Raw genomic sequence first — 24698 nt, forward strand, 5'->3', positions numbered from 1 at the left:
AATGGTTAAGAAGCTGAATTTGAAACTTCTCATTTATTATTATGCTTCCCAGAAAATTTGCATGCTACAGTACACTAACAAGAAACAATTTTTGGCATATAGTTAAGTGCTTAATTAATGGTATCTCTGACCATATACATTCAGCCACTTCTTTTAAAAGTCTGTGCCTTTGCTGTCTTTGTTAATGCCATTAGCTGCTAAGAAAAGTCTGAAGAAAGATTTACAGATTTAATTCATACAGTTAACCAAATATCCTTTTTTTTTTTTTAATTTTTTTTTTAACATTTATTTATTTTTGAGACAGAGAGAGACAGAGCATGAACAGGGGAGGGGCAGAGAGAGAGGGAGACACAGAATCTGAAACAGGCTCCAGGCTCTGAGCTGTCAGCACAGAGCCCGACGCGGGGCTCGAACTCACGGACCGTGAGATCATGACCTGAGCCGAAGTCGGACGCTTAACCGACCAAACCACCCAGGCGCCCCCAAATATCCCTTTTAAACACGAATCACCTCTCCTCTCCATCTGTATGCCATAAAAAGGAATAAGAATATTATCTTACTCACTTCTGTACCCCATTCATTATTAAGACAACAAATATTTACTGACTCCTTATGCTCTAAGGCTCAGAAATATTACTAAGAGCAAATCCTAGATTGTAGAGCTTGTTATTATACAGACAAAGAAGGGAACTGAAGTTAACAAGAAACATAATTAAATTAAGACAGAACAATTAGAAGTGTAATGAAGAAACTAAAAGTACAGCAGGGACATCTGCCTCTACCCAAGTTGAAGCAAAAAGGAACTAGATTTACCCTCTCACATGAAAAAAACAAAAAACCCCAAACAAAAGTCTTTAAACACTGGACATGAGGTAACAAAGGACTGCTTATGAGAAAGCAAATAAAGGAAACGAACACTATGACTGTCCCTGGCTTAACTCCCGGCTGCAATGCAGAGAAAGGGAATCCAGGCACAACTCTGGAAAACACTGTGAGGTGAGGAGATGGGAGTTTGGAGTTGTGGAAAACCAAAGCATTAGAATTCACAAGACAAAGTACCAAAGAGAAGAAAGCAGCACAGAGAGAACCCTGGAGACTGGCAGATGGTCCCCCTCAAGTAGTCAGCAGAGCAATGAAAAGCACATACAAGTGAGGAAACTACACAGGACCCGAGGAAAAAATAATCCAAACTGATTAGAGAAAAGTACCAGGACTCATACAGGGCCAGAAACCTGTTCCCACCAGCCTGACTTGGAATACTTTTCCTTCACAGAACATGAGGTAGAACACCCAGGATGGTCATTCCTCAGTAATGAGGAATGATTAGTCTCAGATTGAGCACTTCTCTGAATCCACCTAAAAGATCACAGAAGCAATAACTAAAGGATCAAACTATTTCCAAATAACTACATCCCAGAAAAAAGCTAAAAAATACTTTTTATAGAATTGAAAAATATCTAAGACCTAGTAAGAGAATATTCATGATGTCTGGTACTTAATAAAAAAATTACTAAGCATACAAAGAAGCAGGAAAACACAACCTATAATGAGGAAAATAATCATTATGAGGTGAATAATCAAACCAACCTAGAACTAACAGAGATGTTATAATTAGCTGACCAGGACATCAGAATAGTTATTTAACTGTATTCCGTATGTTCAAAGAGTCGACACAGAAAACACAGAAAGACCCAAATTAAACATCTAAAAAAAGTAAAAAATACAATGTTAGAGATTAAAAAAAAAAATACACTTGATGGGGTTAAGCGTAAAACATACTCCACAAATAAAAGATTAGTGAACTCTAAGACATAGCAAAAGAAAGTAAAGAAAAAACTGAAAAGAGCAGCAGTGAGCTGTGGAACTTCAAACAGCCTAATGCATGAGTAAACAGTCCCTAAGGGTCAGGTAAGGCAGGAAGGGACAGATATTTGAAGAAATAATAGCCAAAAATTTTCCAAATGTGATGAAAACTATAAACCAAAAAATAAAGGAAGCTCAACAAATCTTCAATATAAGAAACACACAAAAAACTACACCAAGTCCATCACAATCAAAATATTCAAACCAGAAATAAGAAAATCTTAAAAGCAACCAGAGGAAAAAAACACAGAATGTACATACGAACAAAGATAAGGGTAACATCTAATTTCTTGTCATAAACAGTAAAGTGAGACAAGAGCGAAGCAACATCTTTATATTACTGAAGGAAAAACACTGTCAACTTACAATCCTACACTCAGTTAAAATATCTTTGAAAACACAGGTGGTGACCTCGAACTAATAACCAATTAAAGCAAGATTACAGGATACATGATTTATACACAAAATTCAATTGCTTTCCTATATACCAACAAGGAACAAGTGGAATTTAAAATTTAAAACATAATACCATTTACATTAGAACCCCCCCAAAATGAAATACTTAGGTATAAATCTAACAGATGTGTACAAGATCTGTGATGAAAACTCTAATGAATAAAATCAAAGGTTTAAATAAATGAAGAGATATTTCATATTCATGGAAGATTCAACATTATCAAGATGTAAGTTCTTCCCAAATTGATCTATAGATTCAGTGTAACAATCCCAATCAAAATCCCAAGTTATTTATAGATATTGACAAACTAATCCTAAAGTCTATATAGAAAGGCAAAAAAGCCCAGAATAGCCAACACAATTTGAAGGAGAACTAACAGCCAGGAAGTAGACTGACACTGCCCAACTTCAAGAGTTACTACAAAACTAAGGAATCAAAACAATGTGGTTTTGGGGAAAGAACCAAAAAATAGATCAATGGAACAGAACAGAGAGCCCAGAGATATACTTAACTGATCTTAGATAAAAGAGCAAAGACAAGGGGTGTCTGGGTGGCTCAATCAGTTGAGCATCCAACTTCGGCTCAGGTCATGATCTCACAGTTCATGAGTTCGAGCCCCACATTGGGCTCTGTGCTGACAGCTCAGAGCCTGGAGCCTGCTTCAGATTCTGTGTGTGTCTCTCTCTGCCCCTCCTCTGCTTCATGCTCTCTCCCTCTCTCAAAAATAAATAAAAACATTTAAAAAAAATTTTTTAATAAAAAAAAGAGCAAAGGAATACAATGGAACAAAATAGCCTTTCAATAAATGTTGCTAAAACAACTAAACATCCACATGCAAAAAAAGAAATGAATCTAAAAACATCCATTACAAAAATGAATTCAAGTGGATCATAGACCTAAATGTAAAATGCAAAATTATAAAACTCCCAAAAGATAACAAAGAAGAAAACTGCAATGAACTTGGATACGATGTTTAGATATAACACCAAAGACACAATCCGTGAAAGAAATAAGTGATAAGCTAGACTTCATTAAAATTAAAAATGTCTGCTCTGCAAAAATAATATAAAGAAATTATAAGAAAAACCACAAGCTTGGAAAAAAAAGATTGCCAAAGATAAAAATAATAAACCCACCTGATAGAAGACAGTTATCTCAAATAATACAAAGAACTCTTAAAACTCAACAATAAGAAAACAATCCAATTTAAAATAATGGGCCAAAGATCTTAACAGACCTCACCAAAGATAGCAAATAAGCCATAAGAAAAGATGCTTCACATCATATATTCTCAGGGAAACAAAAATTAAAACAACAAGATATCACCTATATGAACGGCCAAAATCCAGAACACTGACAACACTAAATGCTGATGAGGACATGGAGCAACAGGAACTCTCATATAATGGTGGTGGGAATGCAAAATGGCACAGAGCCTCTATGGAAGACTATCTGGTGGTTTCTTACAAAACTAAACATACTCTTACCATCCAGAAATTCTCTACTTTGGTATTTACTCAAAGGAGTTGAAAACTTATGTCCACATAAAAACCTGCACACAAATGTTTATAGCAGCTTATTCACAAATTGCCAAAACTTGGAAGCAACCAAGATGTCCTTCAGTAGGTAAATAGATAAATAAGCTATGGTAAATTATTCAGTGCTAAAAAGAAATGAGCTATCAAGCCATGAAAGGACATGAAGGAACCTTAAATGAATTATTACTAAATTAAGGCAGCCAATCTAAAAAGGCTACATACTCTATGACTCCACCTATAAGACATTCTGGAAAAAGCAAAACTATGAAGATAATAGAAAGGTCAGAAGTTGCCAGGAGTAGGAGGGAGAGAGATGAGTTGAGGATTTTTAGGGTAGTGGAAATATTCTATATAATATTATAATGTTGGATACTTATGTCATTGTATATTTGTCCAAACCTATAGAATATACAACACAAAAGTCAACCCTAAGATAAACTATGAGCTTTGGGTAATTATGATGTGCCAACATAGGTTCATCCTTGGTAAAACAAACAAACAAAAAACCCCACCATTCTGGTGAATGATGTTGATAATGAGGAAGGCTATGTTACGTGTGGGGACAGGGGACATATGGAAACCTCTGTACTTTCTTCTCAATTTTGATGTAAACCTAAAACTTCTCTAAAAAACCTTAAAGTGTTAAAAAAATGAAATGAAGATTTTTAGCAAACAAAAGTAGAAAGAATTCATGAACAGCAGACTCACACTAAAAATATTTAAAAGAAATCCTTCAAATTTAAGAAAACAAAGAAACAAAGAAAAACAGAAATGAACCAAAAAACAGATTCTTAACTATAGAGAACAAACTAATGGTTACCAGAGGAGAGGTTGGTGAGGGAATGGGTGAAACAGGTAAAGAGTATTGAGAGTACTCTTATCATGATGAGCACTGAGTAATGTACAGAACTGCTGAATCACTGTATTGCATCTCTGAAACTAATATAACACTGCATATTAACTATACTGGAATTAAAACAAACTTAAAACAATAAAAATAGAGGGGCACCTCGGTGGCTCAATCAGTTAAGTGTCCGACTTTGGCTCAGGTCATGATCTCGTGGTCTGTGGCTTCAAGCCCCGCGTTGGGCTCTGTGCTAACAGTTCAGAGCCTGGAGACTGCTTCAGATCCTGTGTTTCCCTCTCTCTCTACTCCTCCTCCCCCCTCCCCAAATAAATAAACATTAAAAAAATAAAAATAATAAAAGAAGGGAGCACTTGGCTGGTTTAGTCAGTAGAGCATGCAACTCTTGATCTCAGGGTCATAAGCTTAAGCCCCATATTGCATGTAGAGCTTACTTAAAGATAAATACAATGCTGTCACAAAAAATAATAAAAGAAGTCCTTCAAGCAGAAGGAAAATAACATCAAATGGAATTAAAAACATTGGAAAGGGTAACTAGGTGGATAAATATATAAGATGGTTTCTTTTGTTATTTAAATATCTTTAAAATAAGATAATTGATTATTTCAACAAAAGTAGTAATAATATATTGTAGGCTTTATACCATATGTAAAAGCAGAATATATGACAACAATAGCAAAAATTGGATGAAGGGAAAATGAATATAATACTGTAAGGTTCTTCTACTAAACTCTGAAGTGGGGTGTTATATTATCACTTGAAGATAGACTGTTTTAAATTAAAGACATATACTATAAACCCTAAAACAACCTTTACAATAAAACAAAACGTTATAGCTAATAAAGAAACAAAACAGATAAAATGGTATCAAAAAACATGTTTAATCCAAAAAGTTAGTAAAAGTGGAAAAGAAAAAAAAAAACAGATGGAAAATACAGAAAACAAATACCAAAATGACAATTTAAACTGAACCATGTCAATAAACTACATTGAAGGTAAATGGTCTAAATATCCCAATTAAAGGTAGAGACTGTCAGGTTAGATAAAAAGGAAAGACCCAATTTTATGGTGTCTACAAGAAAATTTTTAAATATAAAAATAAAAATCAGTTAAAAGAATGGAAAAAGGAAAAGATATCCCAAGTTAACAACCATCAAAAGAAAACTGGAATGGCTATTTTAATATTAGATGAAGCAGATTTCAGAGGAAAGAAAATGGTTCATTAATCAAGATGAAAAGAAGAAAACTGATAGAACTGCAAGGAAAAAAAAAAAAGACAGGTTTACAATGATAGGTGATAGGTTAATTCTCCTCTCTCAATAAATGATAGAACAAGTAGACAGAAAATAAGAAAAAATACAGAACACCTAAACAACACTGTAAATCAATTTGACCTAATCGACAATTGTAGACTACTCTCAACCAATAGCATCAGAAGACAAATTATTTTCAAGTATGGATAGAACATTCTTAAGACAGACCTTACTGTGGGCCATAAAAGAAATATCAATTAAGTTGAAAGGATTCATATCATATAAATGTTTTCTGAACACAATGATATTAACATGGAAATCAGTAACAGAAAGATGCCTGGAAAAATCCCCCCAATAATTAGAAATTAAATAACTTGTAAGTATCCAATGGTCAAAGAAAAAAATCAAAAAGGAAGTAGAAAAATACAGTACTTTGAAATGAATGAAAATGAATAGACATATCAACATTTGTAGAATACCACTACAGCAGTAGTTGGGGGAAATTTAAAGTAATGAAAATCAGCTTTATTTAAAAAGAGGAATGGCCTCAAATTACCTTATCTTCCCCCCTAACACACAAAAAAGAATTTGACAAAATACAAAATCCATTCCTAATAAAAACTCTGAAAACTAAAACAGAAAAAACTTCCTCAACTTGATAAAGGGTATCTACAAAACCAAAGCAACAACAACAACCTATAGCTAACATCACACTTAATGGTAAAGGACTAAATGCATTTCTCCTAAATCAGGAATAATGCAAGGATGTCCACTTTCACTTCTTTTCAACATTGTATTAGAGCACAAGCCACCACAATCAGGTGAGAAAAGGGAATAAAGGCATACAGATTGGAAGGAAAGAAGTAAAACTGTCATTATTAAGAAAGGACATGATCATATATATAGAAAATCCAATAGGAGCTATAAGAAAACTTAGAATTCATGAATTTAGCAAGGTTGTTAGATATAAGATCTGTACACAAAAATCAATTGTATTTCTACACTTTTTTCTTGTGTACTTTTTTAGTAATCTCTAGACTCTCAAATGTATTTATACATATTAATAAAGAACATTCAGAAACTGAAAAAAAATTTTTTTAGGTTTATTCATTTATTTTGAGAGAGACAGAGATAGCACGAGTGGGAAAGGGGCAGAGAGAGCAACAGGAGGTGGGGGGGAGAAGAGAGAGAGAGAGAGAGAGAGAGAGAGAGACAGAAACAGAGACAGAATATCCCAAGCAGGCTCCACACTGCCAGCACAGAGCCTAATGCAGGATTTGAACCCATTAAGCCGCAAGATAGTGACCTGAGCGAAAACCGAGAGTCAAACGCTTAACCAACAGAGCCACCCAAGTGTCCCCCCCCGCGCCAAATTTTTTAAATATCATTTACTATAGCATCAAAAATATATATAATACTTAGGGATAAAGCTTATTTTAAAAAACATGAAGGATTTTACAAAAAAAACACAAGATACTACTAAGAGAAATTACAGACATAAAAAAAACTAGGGACATACCATGTTCATGGGTCAAAAGAATCGATATTGTTAAGAGGTCAGTTCTCCCCAAATTGACACAGAGTCAATGCAATCCCAATCAAATCTCAACAGGCTTTTTTTGTTTAAACAAAAGTTCACAGGTGATTATAAATTTCATAGGGAAATACAAATAACCTAAAATAGCCAAAACAACTTTGAAAAAGATTTATGATACAGCTGCAGTGATCCAAACTATCTGGTACTGGCATAAAGATATACAAAAGATCAATGAAACAAAATAGAGCCCAGGATGCACACATATATGGACAACAGACTTTTTATCATGGTGCTAAGTCAAATGAAAAAAGGGTAATCTTTTCAACAAATGGTGCTGAAAATACTGGATAGCCATATGCAAAAAAAAAAAAAAAAAAAAAAAAGAACTTCAATCCATCCTTTGCACCATACATAAACATTAACTCAAAAATCTTCAAAACTCATCAGAAACTTGAATGTAAAATAAAAACTATGAAACTTAAATGGGAGAAAATTTTTGTATCCTAAGCTAAAGCAAAGCATGACAGCAACAGCATGATATATAAAGTAAAAACTTAAATATGTTTTGAAACTCATCAAAATAAAAAACATCTTTTCTTCAAAAGACTCTGTCAAGAGAATGAAAAGACAAGCCACAGACTGGGAGAAAATATTTCTGAAGTATATACCTGCAAAAGGACTTATATCCAGAATATGTAAAGAATTCTCAAAACTCAACAATAAGAAAACAAACAACCCAATTTAAAAATTGGGCAAATAACTTGAACAGACACCTCACCAGAGAAGATATATGGATGGCAAATAGCACTTGAAAAGATGTTCAACATCACTACTAACTAGAAAAATACAAATTAAAACCACAATGAGATACTGTAACACATCTACTAGAATGACTAAAACATTAACAAATATTGGAGAAGATGTAGAGAAATTGGAACTCTTACACAGTGCTAGTAGGAATATAAAATGATGCACTCTGGGAACATGTTTGGTAGTTTTTCAAAAATGTAAATATGTACCTACCATTTGATTTAGCCATTTCATTTTTTGATTTTTTACCCAAGAGAAATGAAAGTATACGTCAATACAAGGATTTGCACATGAATGTTCATAGCAGCTTTATTTGTAACAGCCTCAAACTGGAAATAATCCAAATATTCAACAATAAGTGAATGGATAAATAGTGGTATATCTATATGATGGAATACTACTGAGCAATAAAAAGGAATAAACTAATTGATACATGCAACAATATTCATTAATCTCAATTATGCCTAACGAAAGAAGTCGTACCCTCAATCTACCCTCAAAAAGAGTGCATGATTAGATTTAGTACAACTGTAGCACATTTGAACAAATCTACAGTGATAGAAAGCAGATCAATGACTGCCAGGGGTGGGGGTAAGACTGGGATAGAGAGGATTATAAAGAAGCAAGAGTAAATCTTTGGGTTTGGTACATGTGTTCATTATTTTGATTGTGGTGATGGTTTCATGGTTATACTTGTGTACCAAAACATATCAAGTTGTACATTTTAAATAAGTGGAATTTATTGTATGCCAATTATACCTCAGTGAAATTATTATAAAGTGAAACAAGAACAAATGACTCCAAGGATATTGCCCCAAGCTGCACAAGAACTGAATTCCCATCAACTGAGAATGAGAAGGATAAAGAATAAGCAAATTGTGAAGGGAAAATGGAAATTCAATTTTTAAAATATTGAGTTTAAAATGTCTATTATATATGCAAAGTGGAGACATCAACAGGGCAACTGAAAATATAAGTCTCTATAGAGTTCAAGAAAGAACTCTAAGATGATGTTATAAATATAGAAGTCTTTGGCACATAAAAGGAATAAAGTCAGCTGTGCTTCAATGAAGTACAGATAGTGCTCAATAAAAATTAGTGAAATGAATAAAAGTTCTAAGCACTTTACATGATTAACTTATTTCTTCCTAAAATATATATAAAGTAGGAATTATTACCTCTATTTCATAGATAAAGAAACTAAGGCACAGGGAAACGAGTCCTTGGGAGTAAAAACGTAAGTCACACATCCCCAGACTATTAACTAATAAAATACAGTAGCCAAAACTTTAATAAGCCTAGAAACAAATTCCCAAATCCACAATTGACATATTAATGACCTCTCTTAAATTTTATATATATTAAAATCAGTGTAAATCTATAAGCTGAAGAGATTAAAACCTGTGCTACCCAGCTACTATATTTGTGTCATTTAAGAATTTCTAGAAGGAAAAAGCAGGATGTTTTAAGCTGGTTACCTCAGCTGATTAAGAAACTGAAGGGTACAGAAGTTTAATGAGGAAAAACTTGAACTGGGATTGAAACAGCTATAGAAACTACATTACAGTCTACTGGAGGCAAAAAAGAAAGTTCTATATTGGCATTTAGGGAAATGAACTAGTAGGTAAAATATCAGAAGTTCCTAGTCTAGGAAAATGTCATTTAAATTTCAAGGAAATATGTTCGTTGAATTTTAATTCTAACCTTTAAAAAAAAAAACTTGGAAAGGTTAAAATACTACATCAAATGCTATAATCAAAGACATAAAATTAGAGACATGAAAGGCCACTTTTTGTTATAAAAAAATTGCTGTGTTGCTAGGGCCTCATTCAGACATAATGGAAGACTAATACAGGACTTTTTACAGGTTTTTTTTCATTAAATACTATTATTCTGCCCCACTTAAGTTCATCTTGTGTGTGTGTGTGTGTGTGTGTGTGTGTGTGTGTGTGTGTATTAAGTTCATTATATTATAAACTATAGTAATTAACAAAGGTAATTACTTTGACTTCTATAAAACCTTGGCTTATTGAAGATCTTAACACTGCCTCAACCAATATGTTCAATTTCATCCAGTTCTTAGTTCATTAAATCAAAAATAAAGATAATAATCTAATTTTTTTTTCAAAGCCTTTCATCCAGAAATGGTCAGTAGCATACCAATTTCATTCAACTTTTTACCAAGAAATAAGGAAAAAGACAATTAAAAAAAGATCGACAACCATCTCATTTCCATGTCCCATTAAAATGTAGAAGGGAGGAGTCTCTGTAACTCAAGTAGAACAAAGTGGTCAGTATTATCAACAACAAATTAAACTTTCTGATTTTTATTTACAACAGCTGAGGTATAGTCATCCTGACCCTGTTTGAGGCGGTTGAAAATCAATACATTTTAATAATTACATGCTTAGAATCCATGAAAGGAACCAAAAGCTTTCCAAAAATTCATCAGGATACCAAAAAGTGTTACAAGGTCTCCAAGAGTTTGACTAATTCATGAGATGGGCAGTTTTCAATGAAATTAGGCACTTGAAAGTTCAATAGCAAATACCAACATCTACCCAGTTGATCCAATTTATCATCAACTTCTGAGAATTCTATGTCCAATATGTTTCACTTTGCTCCATTTCTACTCTTTTATTGTCACTATCAGTTCTTGCCTGAATTATGCCAGAGCCTCTTACCCACCTTCATGTGCCCTCCATCTATCCTCCACACAGGAGCTAGCCAGAACTACCTGAATACAGAGGTAAAGTTCAAACTTCTAGAAGGGGCTTTATAAGGCTCCTTTATAGTCTGATCTCTTCATGTTTTCCTGGCTCTATCCTCTACCACTGCTATACATACACCCACCCAACATATAGAATGTGTGTTCTCCCACAAACACACACTAGACCTCAGCCACACTCAGCTGTCTGCAGGTCCCCAAGAGCAACAGCTGCCTTTAAAGCCTCTGCACCTGCTGCTTTCTCCGACTGGATTGCTCTCTCCACTCCCATTAACTTTTTTGCTTTCACTCATCCTGAAGTCTCATTTTAAAAGCTGCATTCTCTGCAATACCTTCTTTGTCCAGTTCCTTCCCTCCTAACCCCATGTGATGAGCCATAATACCCTGCATTCAGCCTTCACCTTGCAATTCTCATTCTGAATCATAAGTGTCTATTTATCTAATTTTCTATTGTAATGTAAGCCTTCCAAAGGTAAGGGATGGTGTCTTATTCACTACCATATCCTCAGTATCTAGCTCAATGCCTGACCCACAATAAAAGCTGAACAAATTTGCTCAGTGAATGTACTGTGAAAGGTACTCCATTCATAGAGAGGACATATAGCAATTTTGAAAATGTTAATTAAAGGAAGTAACATACCTGTCTTTCCAACTCCTGTCCTGTTATACCAGCCTCTACATGAGCTGTCAGATTGTTCTCATCAACCCAGAGGATTCGATTCTGTTGCAAATGAAGAAAAAATTCTCATCTCCATGAACTATTGACATTTTCTCAGGAAATATAGCTTCCTAATTCAAGGTAGCAAGTTACAAGACAGAAAATAAGCAAGTAGGGTTACCCTCACTACAAAATTCCATTTATCCCAGACTATAAAACATGACAGACATAGCAACTTAGGCAGTATATAGCACAAGAGTTGGTTTAAAAGATAGACTCTGTCTTTATTCATTATCAATTTGAATTAAACTGTACTTACCTTACGCAAATTATTTAACTGTCTACTTTTAGTGCTTCCTCATTGTACAGTGTGAATAGTAATACTACTCATAAGGTTGGTGTAAGGATTAAATGAGATGCTGCACATAAAAGCTTAGTATATGGGGGCACCTGGCTGGCATAGTTTGTGAAGTGTGCAGCTCTTGATCTTGGGGTTGTGGGTTTGAGCACTCCACACTGGGTGTAGAGATTACTTAAAATAAAATCTCAAAAAAAAAAAAAAAAGTCTTAGCATACAAAGTTCCTGGCATTCTGTAAATACCATCTGCACTACTATTAATAGTTATAAATCATATCTAACTTAAGAATATCAGAAGATGGCCATTGTGAGATCAAAAAAAAGACATGTGCATATAGTAAATGGCATTCCTACTATATTTTTAATCCAAAATAGGACCAGAGGCTCTGGGTAGGAAACAAAGCACACCCCTGCTTCCTACTTGAAAAGAAGAAACTGAATATCATCTGGCTCAACTTACAAAATGTTTACAGAATGTTTTTAACATTCTTATTTGACCTAATTTTTTATATGTATGAATTACTTTGTACTATTAAAGTCAGACTTCTTTTCCCTTCTATTTGGCTGAGCAAACAGATTAACATATAGACCTTCTTCTGGATCCCACAGAAGCTTTCTTTGCACTTTGATATTTTCAATTTCATGGCAATAACTAATGCAGGTAAGTCTAGCTAATAACAAAAAGGAAAGAACGCAATAGACAATATGAAAATTGTCTGCTTATAGCCCAAATTTGAACACACACAAATCACTGTACTGTTTAATTCACAGGATTATGATAAACATTAAATAAGATGACATATGTGAATGTAATTTTTGTTTTATGTTATGTAAAGCTATCATTTTAATTATACTCTCACAATAAGACATAGTAATTTCAATATAACTATGGCAAATGAGTCTTTTGGTCTGTACTAAACTGTGAAGTAAAAAGACAGAATCCAGTAATCTGAATAACTTACACACTTCTCCCCTAGTAGACTGGTTGTTAAAGTGATTACATGCTTGTGGTAATTATACACCTTGTATCTACCAGTGGTCCAAACATATTTTTGGTAGATCAAAGAAACTGAAAGGAGGCAAAGAAAAACAAACAAACACCTTTATGGGCACTCATAGAGAAACCTATAGAAAATATATAGGATACCCTATTATATCTAGTATACACTACCCAATACAAGTTAATAATAAAATAAAAAGTTTGAGATCAATAGGTCTTAGTATTATTGTAGATATTTAAGTAGAAAACTGGCATTACTAATTATCATATTTTGTACACATTGTATCAGAAGTACTCGTGCAAAATCTCGCACACATACCTTATCAACTTCAAAGCAAATCACAATTATAAGTACCACCCATCCACTACAATATTTAGGAGAGTTTAACATTAAAGGCAGTGAATACACAAGGTTTTTCTACAAAATAAATGGCTAAAATTCTGCCATTTAAAATTCTGCTACAGAATTTTCAGCATCTATCTACTCAATGTAAAGACTTTTATCTCATTTAATCTTCACAATTACTTTCTGTATTATTACTATTTTACAAATTCAGTAACAGATTTAGTGGTAAATTTGTACACAGTACACAGAAATTCAAAAACATTCCAAAGTCTATTCCAGAACAGGCTACTCTTAGGTAATCTTCTAAGGACGATTCTTCTCTTAAACTCAGAGATAAGGACAAAGGTTAATGGGAAACTTTACAGAATAATCAGCCTATCACCATCTGAACACCTGCTGATTTTTTTTGTGTGTTTTTTTTTTTCCACTTTTTTTTTTTAATATATAAAATTTATTGTCAAATTGGTTTCCATACAACACCCAGTGCTCATCCCAAAAGGTGCCCTCCTCAATACCCATCACCCACCCTCCCCTCTCTCCCCCTGCTGATTAATTTTAGCAATACTTAAAGTGGACAGATATTATGTGTGATGTGACATGACATAGAAAAATATGTCATCATCTACAAGATAATCCTTGCTGAAAAAAAATTTTAAAGCTATGCCTGAATCTAACTAGACTTTATATCTAACTTCCAGGTCAGAGGACATACAAAACCTAGAGGAAGAGTTAAATGATACTAAGATGAAGTGACAGGCAAATTAAAAATATGATATAATTTATACTACAAATCACCTAGTTCCTCCAAAAGTCAGCAATATTCAAAAAAGAAGAAAGATAAAATGGGACTTAAGGAAACAACCAAAAGCTAACGTGGGTCTTGTTTCAATCCCCATATGAACAGATGAAGTATAAAATAAAAACAATTTTGAAACCACTGTAAAATCTGAATATGAAACTATGTTAAATGACACAAGGAACTGTTTTTAAGTTTGCCAGGAGCAACAATAATATAGTGAGAAAATGTTCTTTTAAAAACAGATACACAGAATAACTAAAACTACCATTGTTTGTGGGGGTGTAAAATGGTGCAACTACTGTGAACAAAGACCTGGAAATTGCTTGTAAAACTGACTATGTACCTACTATGGTTTAATTCCACTCTTACATATTGACCTAATAGAAATGAAAGCTTATGTTTACAAAAACACCTATTCAAGAATATTCATAATAACTTCATTTATAAAAGCCAAACCTGGAAAGAGCATAGGTGTCCATCCATAGAAAAATGGATAAACAAACTATGGTATAGTTATATAATACAGAATCACTCAAAAGGAAATAGAAATGCACTAGTGATAAACTCAGGAACAGAGTAATCTCAAAAACATTATACTGTGTGAAAGAAACCTGACACCAAAGAGTATGTAGTATATGATTCTGTTTATATGAAGTTCTAGAACTAAAAGTGATTTACTCTGGGTGGTCGAAGAGGGCTGGGGATTTGTTTGGAATTTTCTGGTCATAGAGATTTGACTAGCACAGGTGTAGACATTTGTCAGAACTCACGGAAATGTACGCTTAAGATGTGTGTATTTTATGTAAGCATGTCTTTTACCTAAAAAAAAGAATTATAAAAAATCATAAACTTTCAATCCTAGTAATGATATACAAGCCAAAGTATTTGGGGGGGGATGGTAGTGATGTCTACTACTTTAAAAAATATCCAACAATAAGATGGGTTCATGGATAGACAGAGGGAAAGAATGATGGTGGTGGGTATATGAGTGTTCATTGTAAATTTTTTTCAACTTTTCTGTGTGGTTAAACATTTTCATAATAAAATGTTACAAAAGGAAAAAAACAGATACACAGAAATATTTACTTGTAAGTAGCATAATATCAGGATTTGCTTTTAAAATAGTAGAAAAACGGGGGCAGCTAGGTGGCTCAGTCAGTTGAGCGTCCACCTTCGGCTCTGGTCATGATCTCACGGCTCTTGGGTTCAAGCCCAGTGTCAGGCTCTGTGCTAACAGCTCAGAGCCTGCGGCCTGCTCCAGATTCTGTCTCCCTCTCCCTCTGCCCCTCCCCCACTCACGCTCTGTTTCTGTCTCTCAAAAATAAATAAACGTTGGGAAAAAATAATAAAATAAAATAGTAGAGAAACAAAGGAAGATAAAGCCAATATTACAAAATGTTAATAATTCCTTAATCTAGAAAATGGATATACTATTTTACTTTGCCATTTGAAAAAAATTTCTAATTAATCAATTAATTAAATTTTACAAACCTGTTTATACTAATGAAGGAATATGCAACCATGAATATTGTTGTTCATATAAAGATTAAGTTCATACCCAAATTAAAGCTTTAACATGGCACAATGTCCAACTCTTGGACCACCATCAGCCAATATGTCACAAAACAATCCTATCATTCAAATTAGCTCTTTATTCTTCCACAAGCAAAAATGCAACAGCATTAAAATTTGGGGGGACAGGAGGCACCTGAGTGGCTCAGTCAGTTAAGCATCCGACTTCAGCTCAGGTCATGATCTCACAGCTCGTGAGTTCGAGTCCCGCATCGGACTCTTCTGTGCTGACAGCTCAGAGACTGGAGCCTGTTTCATTCTGTGTTTCCCCTCTCTCTCTGCCCCTCCCTGCTCATGCTCTGTCAAAAATAAACAAACATCTAAAAATATTTTTAAAAAATTGGGGGGCAGGGGTGCCTGGTTGGCTCAGTCAAAATCCAACTCTTGATTTTGGCTCAAGTCATGAACTCATGGTTTGTGAGGTCAAGCCCTGTGCCTAGCCTCGGGCTCTGTGCTGAGAGAGTAGAGAGCCTGCTTGGTATTATGATTCTCTCTTCCTCTCTCTCTGCCCTTACCCCCTTTCTCTCACAAAATAAATAAAGAAAATAAACTTTAAAAACAAATTGGGGAGACAAGTTTTGGTGTTCCAAATTAACTTTAACCAATATTATGTGTTTTGCTTTTAACAATACAAATCAGGTCATCTACTGTATCAATGACTCTCAAATTAACAATTTCTCAGGCTAATTTGGTAGAAACCACCAATATCTGTGCCTAAAAGTGAGTGAACTAAGCTTTCTGGGACCTGAAGACAAGGGTGAAATATAATGATGAAATAAATTTAAAACAAAATGAAAAATATACCTTTATAATGACTACTAAGACTGAGTCATAAGGAGTTTTTTAAACCAAGCATTATCTTCAAATAAGTCTAAAATTTTCATATACCATTTGTGAAGTGTCCAAAGAAATAATTGTTCTTGTCTCATCTGCAGGACACATTAAGCCATATGATACACTTGTTCCTCCTGCCAAAATAGGAAACAACAACGCTATGTTTAATATTCTATTTTTTAAGCTAAGTTTCTAGGGCAAATTCCTAATACAAAGTATACAAATAGGCCCACTAGAAAAGTAATACCTATTTCTACTTTGCAAAATGTAATTTGCAAATGCTAACACACTAAAAGCAAACTCACCTTTATTTTATGCTGCATGCCAAAATGAAGAAATATTATGGAGCTGAAAGCAATGGGATATGGCTCCATCCCCTGGGCACACTCAAGTGAAGCCCCTAGCAATTTGTGAAACTCCAAAAACATGATTAGAAAAGTTCTAAGCTAAAGATTACTGTGGAGATATCGCTTAAAAGAAAAAATACCCTTCCTAATTCAACTAAAGACACCTTACCTTAATTATGAGATTCATTTATCATTTGAAATAATATATTCTCATACAAAAAGACTTTAATAAACTAGAATATAAACAAGTTAAAGTTGCCTGGATTACACAATATTCAAACAAATTTATATGTCAATAGTGAAAAGATGATTTTAATATAGAATAAATAATATATAGAAGTATGTAAACAAAGTACTCCTGTTTTACATTAACATTTGTTATCAAACGAAAAATGCTTTCTTAATACCAGTACAAAATAATACCGTGTTCTCAGTAAACACTATTTGCTTATCACAGTCCTTTGATATCAGAAAAATATTTCCCTGAAAGTGACACTGTAGTGCCTTTTCTCCATGAATTTAATTCAACCCAAAGTATAAGCGGAAGAAGGAATCTGGAGCTCCTGATTTGTTGGGGTCCCACTTCCATTCCATCAATGCTAACTGAGTTAGTGAAGGCAATTTCCTTTGGCTTGTGTAAATTATTAAAAGAATGTGGTTCATAAAAGATCAAGAGAGATCAAATTTGTCTTTAAATGCAAAGCAATGCTGTTTTTCAACATTAAAAGGTATTGTGATCTGGTCATCATTGCCTTAGTTGATCTTTCACACTGCATAGCATTCCTTCTCAAAAGTATACACTGGGTATATTTAGCCTTTGAAAAATAACATTCTCTCCATAAAGACAAAGGTTATAAAGTAATTGCTGAAGTGGGAACATTTTCTTGTTTAAGCATTAAGTCACAGCATCAACTAGCATCCATATGGGAAAGAAGCCATGAGCAACATGTCTCAAACAGTTCAGGTAAACAGACCTACTATAAAATGAACAACATAAACCAATTTTTCAGAAAAAACATATCATAATTACAAGAATGTTTGCTTTCAAGAATGATGGCACAAATATTTAGAATATAAATATCTTAAATTAAAAACAACACATTTACATAATATTAAAATTCAAAAGGCATAATACCTACCACCAATTGGTATGATACAAAGGTTATATTTGCACGCTAGATTCACAATCTTAACTACATCATCATGACATGCTGTTGAGAAAAGGGAAATAAATTAATCACAGGGACATGAGTAAACGCTAGGTAACCCTGCAAAATGAGGGTCTATTAAGTTCTTTAGTGTCTTTTTCATCATTTATGTACTCTTTAACACATTAAGTGGCTATATTAAAACAAAATGTTTATTATTTATCTTTTTAACTTCTTGTTTTGAAATGATTTCATACTTACAAAAAAGTTGCAAATAAGGTACAAAAAATTTCCTTCACCCAGCAGCCACAAATGTTAATATCTTACATAACTATAGTTCAATTAACAAAACCAAGCAATTTACACTTACACGATACTATTAACTAATTTACAGACCTTATTCAAATTTTGCCAATTGTTCCACTAACGCCCCCTTTTCTGGAACTGCCAATCACACGCTGCATTTAGCTGCCACGTCTCCTTACTCTTCTTTAATCTAAGACAGTTCCTTGGTCTATTTTGGATTCTCATGACCTTGACACTTTTGAAAAGCACGGGTCAGTTATTTCATAGAATCTCTCTCAATTTGGGTTTCTATGTCTCCTCATGGTTAAATTCAGGTACACAGTTAGGCAGGAATTCCACAGAAGTGATGCTGTGCCTTTCTTAAGAGCTACATCTAGAGGCACATGATATAGACAGGTCTCATTTCTAGTAATGTCAACTTTCATCATTTGGTTATAAAGAAATCTGCCAGGTTTCTCTACTATAAGAATGCTTTAATTAGTAAGTATCTTGTAGGGAGACACTTAATCTATATAAATATTTCTCATCATACTTTCACCCACTTATTTTTGCATTCACTGATGGTGTTTCATTCTATTTTTAAACAAATTTTAAAATACTATACATAATATACCACATATATTCCTTTCTATTGTACACAACTGGCAGAGTACTCTTTATCAGAGTGTAAACTATATAAATAACAAATACCTGACAGCAGGCGACTTTAAATACAAAGCATAAGATGCTAAACCTCAATTTGGCTAGCAAGAGGGCATTAAGCCAGGGAGCTGGCATGGCAAAGAAACTATCTGAGAAAGATTAATCTCCTGATAACATGGAATGGCAAGGAAGAGAAAAAGACTTGAGGCAAGGAAATTATGCAAAAATCAAGTATTATTTGCTAAGGGATTGAAAGGGAAATTTAAGGATGTAAAATATACAAATGAATATCCATTTATGAAAGTAAAAATACTGCTCTATAAAAGTTATCATTTCTTAGGTTTGTTTAAAGCTAGGAATATGTCATTTGTATCATTCCAATTTTTAATGAAGATTCACTTTCAAGCTTTTAGATTAAATTTATAAAACTTACTATTTGTGGTAAAAAAATGTATTAAATGGAATCTTAGTTTATTAACAACTAATAAAATACCCAAACATGACTATCAAAAACCTTTAACAAGGCAAAACTACTTCTAGGATTGTCAACTAATCAAAAAGTTTCTTTGACCATGTCATCTGACATGGCACTCCTTCATCCCACTGCTCACCTAGATTCTTGAGGTATGAAACATGATGACAAAGGGAATATTTTAGAAAAACTAACCTCTCAAGAATATATATAGGGTGACCTGGAAGAACAAGAAACTCAAGGTATGAGAGACAACATTATAGACTGCTGCGAAAATTCAGCTATGCATTGATAAGGGCCTGGTTTGAAAACTAACATGGAAAAAAAAAATAGAAGGACAAGGTTGGTAGGGACTGCCATAAAGAACGGATTTTATAGAACAAAGAAACTTTTGTACAACAACTAACTCTGCATGTTTCCTAAATCTGGATTTTTAGAAATATCTGTATTTTCTAAAGTAAGACATACATTTTCATTATGGTAAATCCTCAGTACTTTAATATTCAGACACATGAAGAAAATACCTAGAAGGCACACTCCAAGTTCTACTTAAGATTTATCAAAAGATCGTCTATTAAGGTTTCCTATGAGAAACAAAAATTGATAAATTTTGCTTCCATTTTTTTCCAGTAAAAAAATGGAATAAATCTTGCCCAAATCTTGGTAATGAAGTAGCCTAAAGCTACTAAAAGAACACTAGAAGAATATACCCCACAGGTATCAACAAAGTAATTTAATCTCAGCTACACAGGCTCTTGCATTTTCCCCCTACATATGTCACCTCCCTCCTACCTCCATATTAAAGTATGCTTTTTTTCCCCTCAGATATTCCCTGTGAAGTAGAGAGATCACAACTAAAAACAGATGAGACAATATTTTGAAAAATAAAATACTCCCTATACTCCTTTATGGAGTTTTAAGGGGAAAAAGGATCAGATCACTGGAACTTTTGCAAAAGGTAATTATGGACAGTAAGGTACAAATATACCAATTCTACCTTAAATTTTCTACTAAAAGAGATGGGTACAAAAATCATATATATAAATATACTGCCTAATCATCAGCAAGAGCAAAATAACAACACAAAGCTCATCCTTCTTCTATCTCAAGCCAAAATCAGGAATGAAATTAATGTTTCAGAATTTAACTGTTTATATCAAAGACAATGGGTATCTTAAACAACTTGTTTCACCATTTGAAGACAATGCTTGTCAGCCCATGAAGTGATATCAACAAATTACTTACTAGTTTATAGTAATCAATAGTTAAGAGTTTCTTTATATCTGAATATTTATCATTGATCAATATTAATTTCATTAAGCTTTCAAACTAACCAAAAATACATTTTTCTACCCACCTTCCAATATGATATTTACATTTAAAATGAAGACTTAATCAGCAACAACAGAATCAATCATTAAAACCAATAGTTCAGGAAGATCAGATCAAGAATTACACAACTTTTGGTACACTAAAAATACAGCTACCTATACTTTTTACAACTCCTATGTTTACAAGTATGTATTTCCAAAACTAAATTTATTTAAGATTTCACAATACTAAATTAATGATACAAAGGAAAAAAAAAAAAAACTTACTTGGCCATAAAACTATATCAGGAATTCGCTGAAACATTCCTTCCCTGAGCAAAAATATCTCATGAAGACAATGACCTGTTTTGTATTTTAAAAAGAACATGTTAAAAACATCTTAATTTATAAGAAATTTTAAAATTAAAAACACTGCTTATATAAAGTTGCTTACCATGAGCTCTAAATACTCGATCATCTGCTTCTTGTGAATATGAAATATTAGTTTCTTTAAGGTCATGAAGAAAATCTTCATTTACAATAGAAGGAGGTGTATCACTAGGATTTAAGGATGCCTAGAAAATAAAATTGGTTTCTTTGACTTATTTCTAGAAAAATAACTTTTGAATACCTGGTTAGAGACAGTGACCATAAAATGTAACTGAGACAAAAGCATGGAAAAGTAACAACCCATACAGATACCACCTCTGTGACAATAACAAATTACAAATGGTCTGGTTAATCATACTCTATACAAGTAATAGATGCCTTATGTTTCCTCTTTCACATCTTTGGCCCACCTTCTCATTATTTTTGAAGATTGCAATCAAGAACAAAGAAGATGGCAAAGTCTCAAATCTTCCATTTTAGATCAAGGTAACTGGGGAAAAGCTACTTAACTTTTGCATCATCTACATTTTCATCTGCAGATAAAATTTACCATTTCTTAGATTTCAATTACCATTTTAAAATGATCAACAAGAAACCTTGTCTATTTTTATAGAACTGCTTTAAAACTCACAACATAATTATAATTTGATACTTAGTTTCAACTAACAGGTAACCTGAAAAATAAATCTTCAACTTTAAAGCTATGTGACACTGGGCAAATCACCCAACTTCTCTGAGCCTTGGCTTCTTCATCTGTTAAGTGAGATTATCACCACTAAATTTATACAGCTACCATAAGGAATTAGAAAGGTCAAAAGATGGTAATTTTTGTGAAAAGCACCAAATACCATGCTACCACAGAGAAAAGGCTGGCCAAATAAAATCTGCTATTAAAAAAAGCTATGATACAGTATCTGGAAAAAAGAAAATATAAGAATATGTAAAAGAGGCACCTGGGTGGCTCAGATGGTTAAGCAGCTGATTCCTGATTTTGGCTCAGGTCATGGTCTCGCAGTTCAAGCCCCACCTCGATCTGTGCTGTCAGTGCAGAGCCTGCTTGGGATTCTCTCTCTCCCTCTCTCTCTGGCCCTCTCCTGCTATCTCTCTCTCTTTCTCTCTCCCTTCCTCTCAAAATAAACATTTGATAATAATATTTTATAATAACATTTAAAAGATGTATAAAAAATACATATTTATGTAGTGTTGGTATCTTATTAAAGAGTCTGTATTTAATATCCAATTATATAAGAAATATTTATTGAGTGTGTGCTATATACTAGGCACTGTTCTAGGCCTTGGGGATATAGCAGTAAGATAATCAGGGAAAAAAATCCTTGACCTCATGGAATTTACATTACAGTGAGAGGAAATGACCAGAGAACCCCAACAAAAGATACATTGTTATGATTTTATTAAGTTATTAAAAATTGAGAAGGGCTCAAAATCAGAAAAAAGTACATGGAAAACTGGTGAAATTTCTGAAAATGGTATACATATTACATCAATGTAAAAAAAGATAATTATAAACAGCCAAAAGAAAGAACTGAGGAAATAAAAAAGAAATCTTGTAAGAAAAGTTGAAAGAATTTGGTTTCGGAGGGGTAGGAATTAACTGTTCACATAATTTCTTTAGTAGAATGACATGTAACGGTGGATTTATAAATAAAGCAAACAAGTACTCACTAAATACCTATAGCCCTCAATAGCGTGTTGGATACAGCAGAGAATATAGCATAGAGGCACCTGGGTGGCTCAGTCGGTCAAGTGTCTGACTCTTGATGTCGGCTCAGGTCACTATCTCACAGCTGTGAGATTGAGCCCAACATTAGGCTCTGCGCTGACAGCACAGAGCCTGCTTGGGATTCTCTTTCCCTTTCTCCCCTCCCCATTCACACACATGCACACTCTCTCTCAAAATAAATAAAACAAACTTAAAAAAAAAAAAAGAATACAGTGTAAGCCATAGTCCCTGCACTTATAGAACTTAAACCCAATTTAGAGGGACAGGCAGAATACCATGCCATAGAAATAATAACAACAATAAATGAAAATCATAATAATATAGAGAAATGCTACTTCATTAGTTTGATATGAATACAGTTTAAAGTTTTTTAACCTCAACTACAGAAAAATGAAACTACATGAACAAACCAAAGTTCTCTATCACTCATACCTTAATCAAATTTTTACTTTTTTGTAAGTCTTCTAAAATTCTGAATGTTTTGATATTAAAAGTAACATTACATTTTTATTTCAAATTATCCTATATTAATCCTGGATTACTGTCAGTTCATTAAATATCCTAAAAATGATAGCAACTTATCCTTTTGTAGCAGTCCTCTCACAGAATGCATTCATTTGCATTTCACTACCACCCTAAGAGACATAGAACAGACAGTTAGTATTCTCACTTCTCAAATTAAGGTAACTGAGCCTCAGAGAACATAAAAAGTTTGCCAGGCAACTCTCAGATAAATTCTGAGATCAGGATCTATATCTGCGATGCTGAAAAGCCATCTCTAGAAAACCTAGCAAGGCCAATTAAACCAGTAAACTTCTTAACAAAAAAAATTACAACAAATGCATTAAAGCAATTATAACAAATTACAAAGATAAATCTAACTGATTTAGGATTAAACACATGCACGTGCACACACACAGAGACACAACACAGAGTTAAGTATGCTAGTAATCATTCTTATTTCTTACTTTAGAGGTAGTTTTATGCTCCAGGCTTACTCCAAGGGTATTTTGGATCCAGTCTCTAAAAGTTGGTAAAGTCATGCCACTAAGAGGGTACCTAAGATTACAAAGAAAATAAAACATTGGAGTAAGGTATCTTCATTTAAATTTAAATCTTAAAATTGGCTTCTAGTAATGGTCAAGTAGTTCCTACCAAAATGACCCTCCCACATATAACTATAAACTCTGGACAAAAAAAAACAAAAACAAAACCCAACTCTGAAGGCAGTACAGGCAGACAAAAACAGGCAACAGGGGATAAAGGGGTGTGATAGGCTTAGAAAAGTATACCTTCCAGATGTTTTTTATTTTTAAAACAAGTTTTAGCCTGAGGGACAGCCCCCGCTGGTGCCATAACAGGAAACAAAAATACAGAAAACCTCTAGTCTTCCTGCCTTGAAGAACCAGAAGGCAGTGTTTGCAGTGAACACAACAGCTGGGAAGAGCATAGAGAAATCACAGGAAAGGAGAGAGTCAGAGAGTGATGTATGCATAAACTTTCTCCAGATGTCTGACTGACGTATGGAGCAGACTCGAGGCAGTCCAACTAAGTTTAAAAGAACCCAGCTGCTCACCACCACAAAAGGAAAGAAATGGGAATCTGAGGAACAGTCAAGTTAATTACTTGATGATGTTAAAAAAATAAAGCCTCTTCGGAAGAATATAATGGAATACAGAGTTTCTACAACATACCATTAACAATGTCCAAGATGTACTCCAAAG

The 24698-nt window shown here is 33.6% G+C and overlaps 1 protein-coding gene across 1 annotated transcript in view; it reads right to left on the minus strand.

Annotated features, from left to right (window-relative positions):
* AGPS (alkylglycerone phosphate synthase) overlaps positions 1 to 24698 on the minus strand; it is a 148271-nt gene that overhangs the window by 76360 nt on the left and 47213 nt on the right. The window contains exons 3-8 of the mRNA XM_078451137.1: positions 23943 to 24033; positions 21298 to 21418; positions 21132 to 21206; positions 18105 to 18176; positions 16673 to 16752; positions 11692 to 11772 (exon numbers count right to left, since the gene is read on the minus strand). Of these exons, the coding sequence (XP_078307263.1) occupies positions 11692 to 11772; positions 16673 to 16752; positions 18105 to 18176; positions 21132 to 21206; positions 21298 to 21418; positions 23943 to 24033 (520 nt within the window). The remainder of the gene's footprint in view (positions 1 to 11691; positions 11773 to 16672; positions 16753 to 18104; positions 18177 to 21131; positions 21207 to 21297; positions 21419 to 23942; positions 24034 to 24698) is intronic.

This window comes from Panthera onca, chromosome C1, assembly GCF_046562875.1.
Source record: "Panthera onca isolate mPanOnc1 chromosome C1, mPanOnc1 haplotype 2, whole genome shotgun sequence".
In the NCBI taxonomy this organism is placed as follows: Eukaryota; Metazoa; Chordata; class Mammalia; order Carnivora; family Felidae; genus Panthera; species Panthera onca.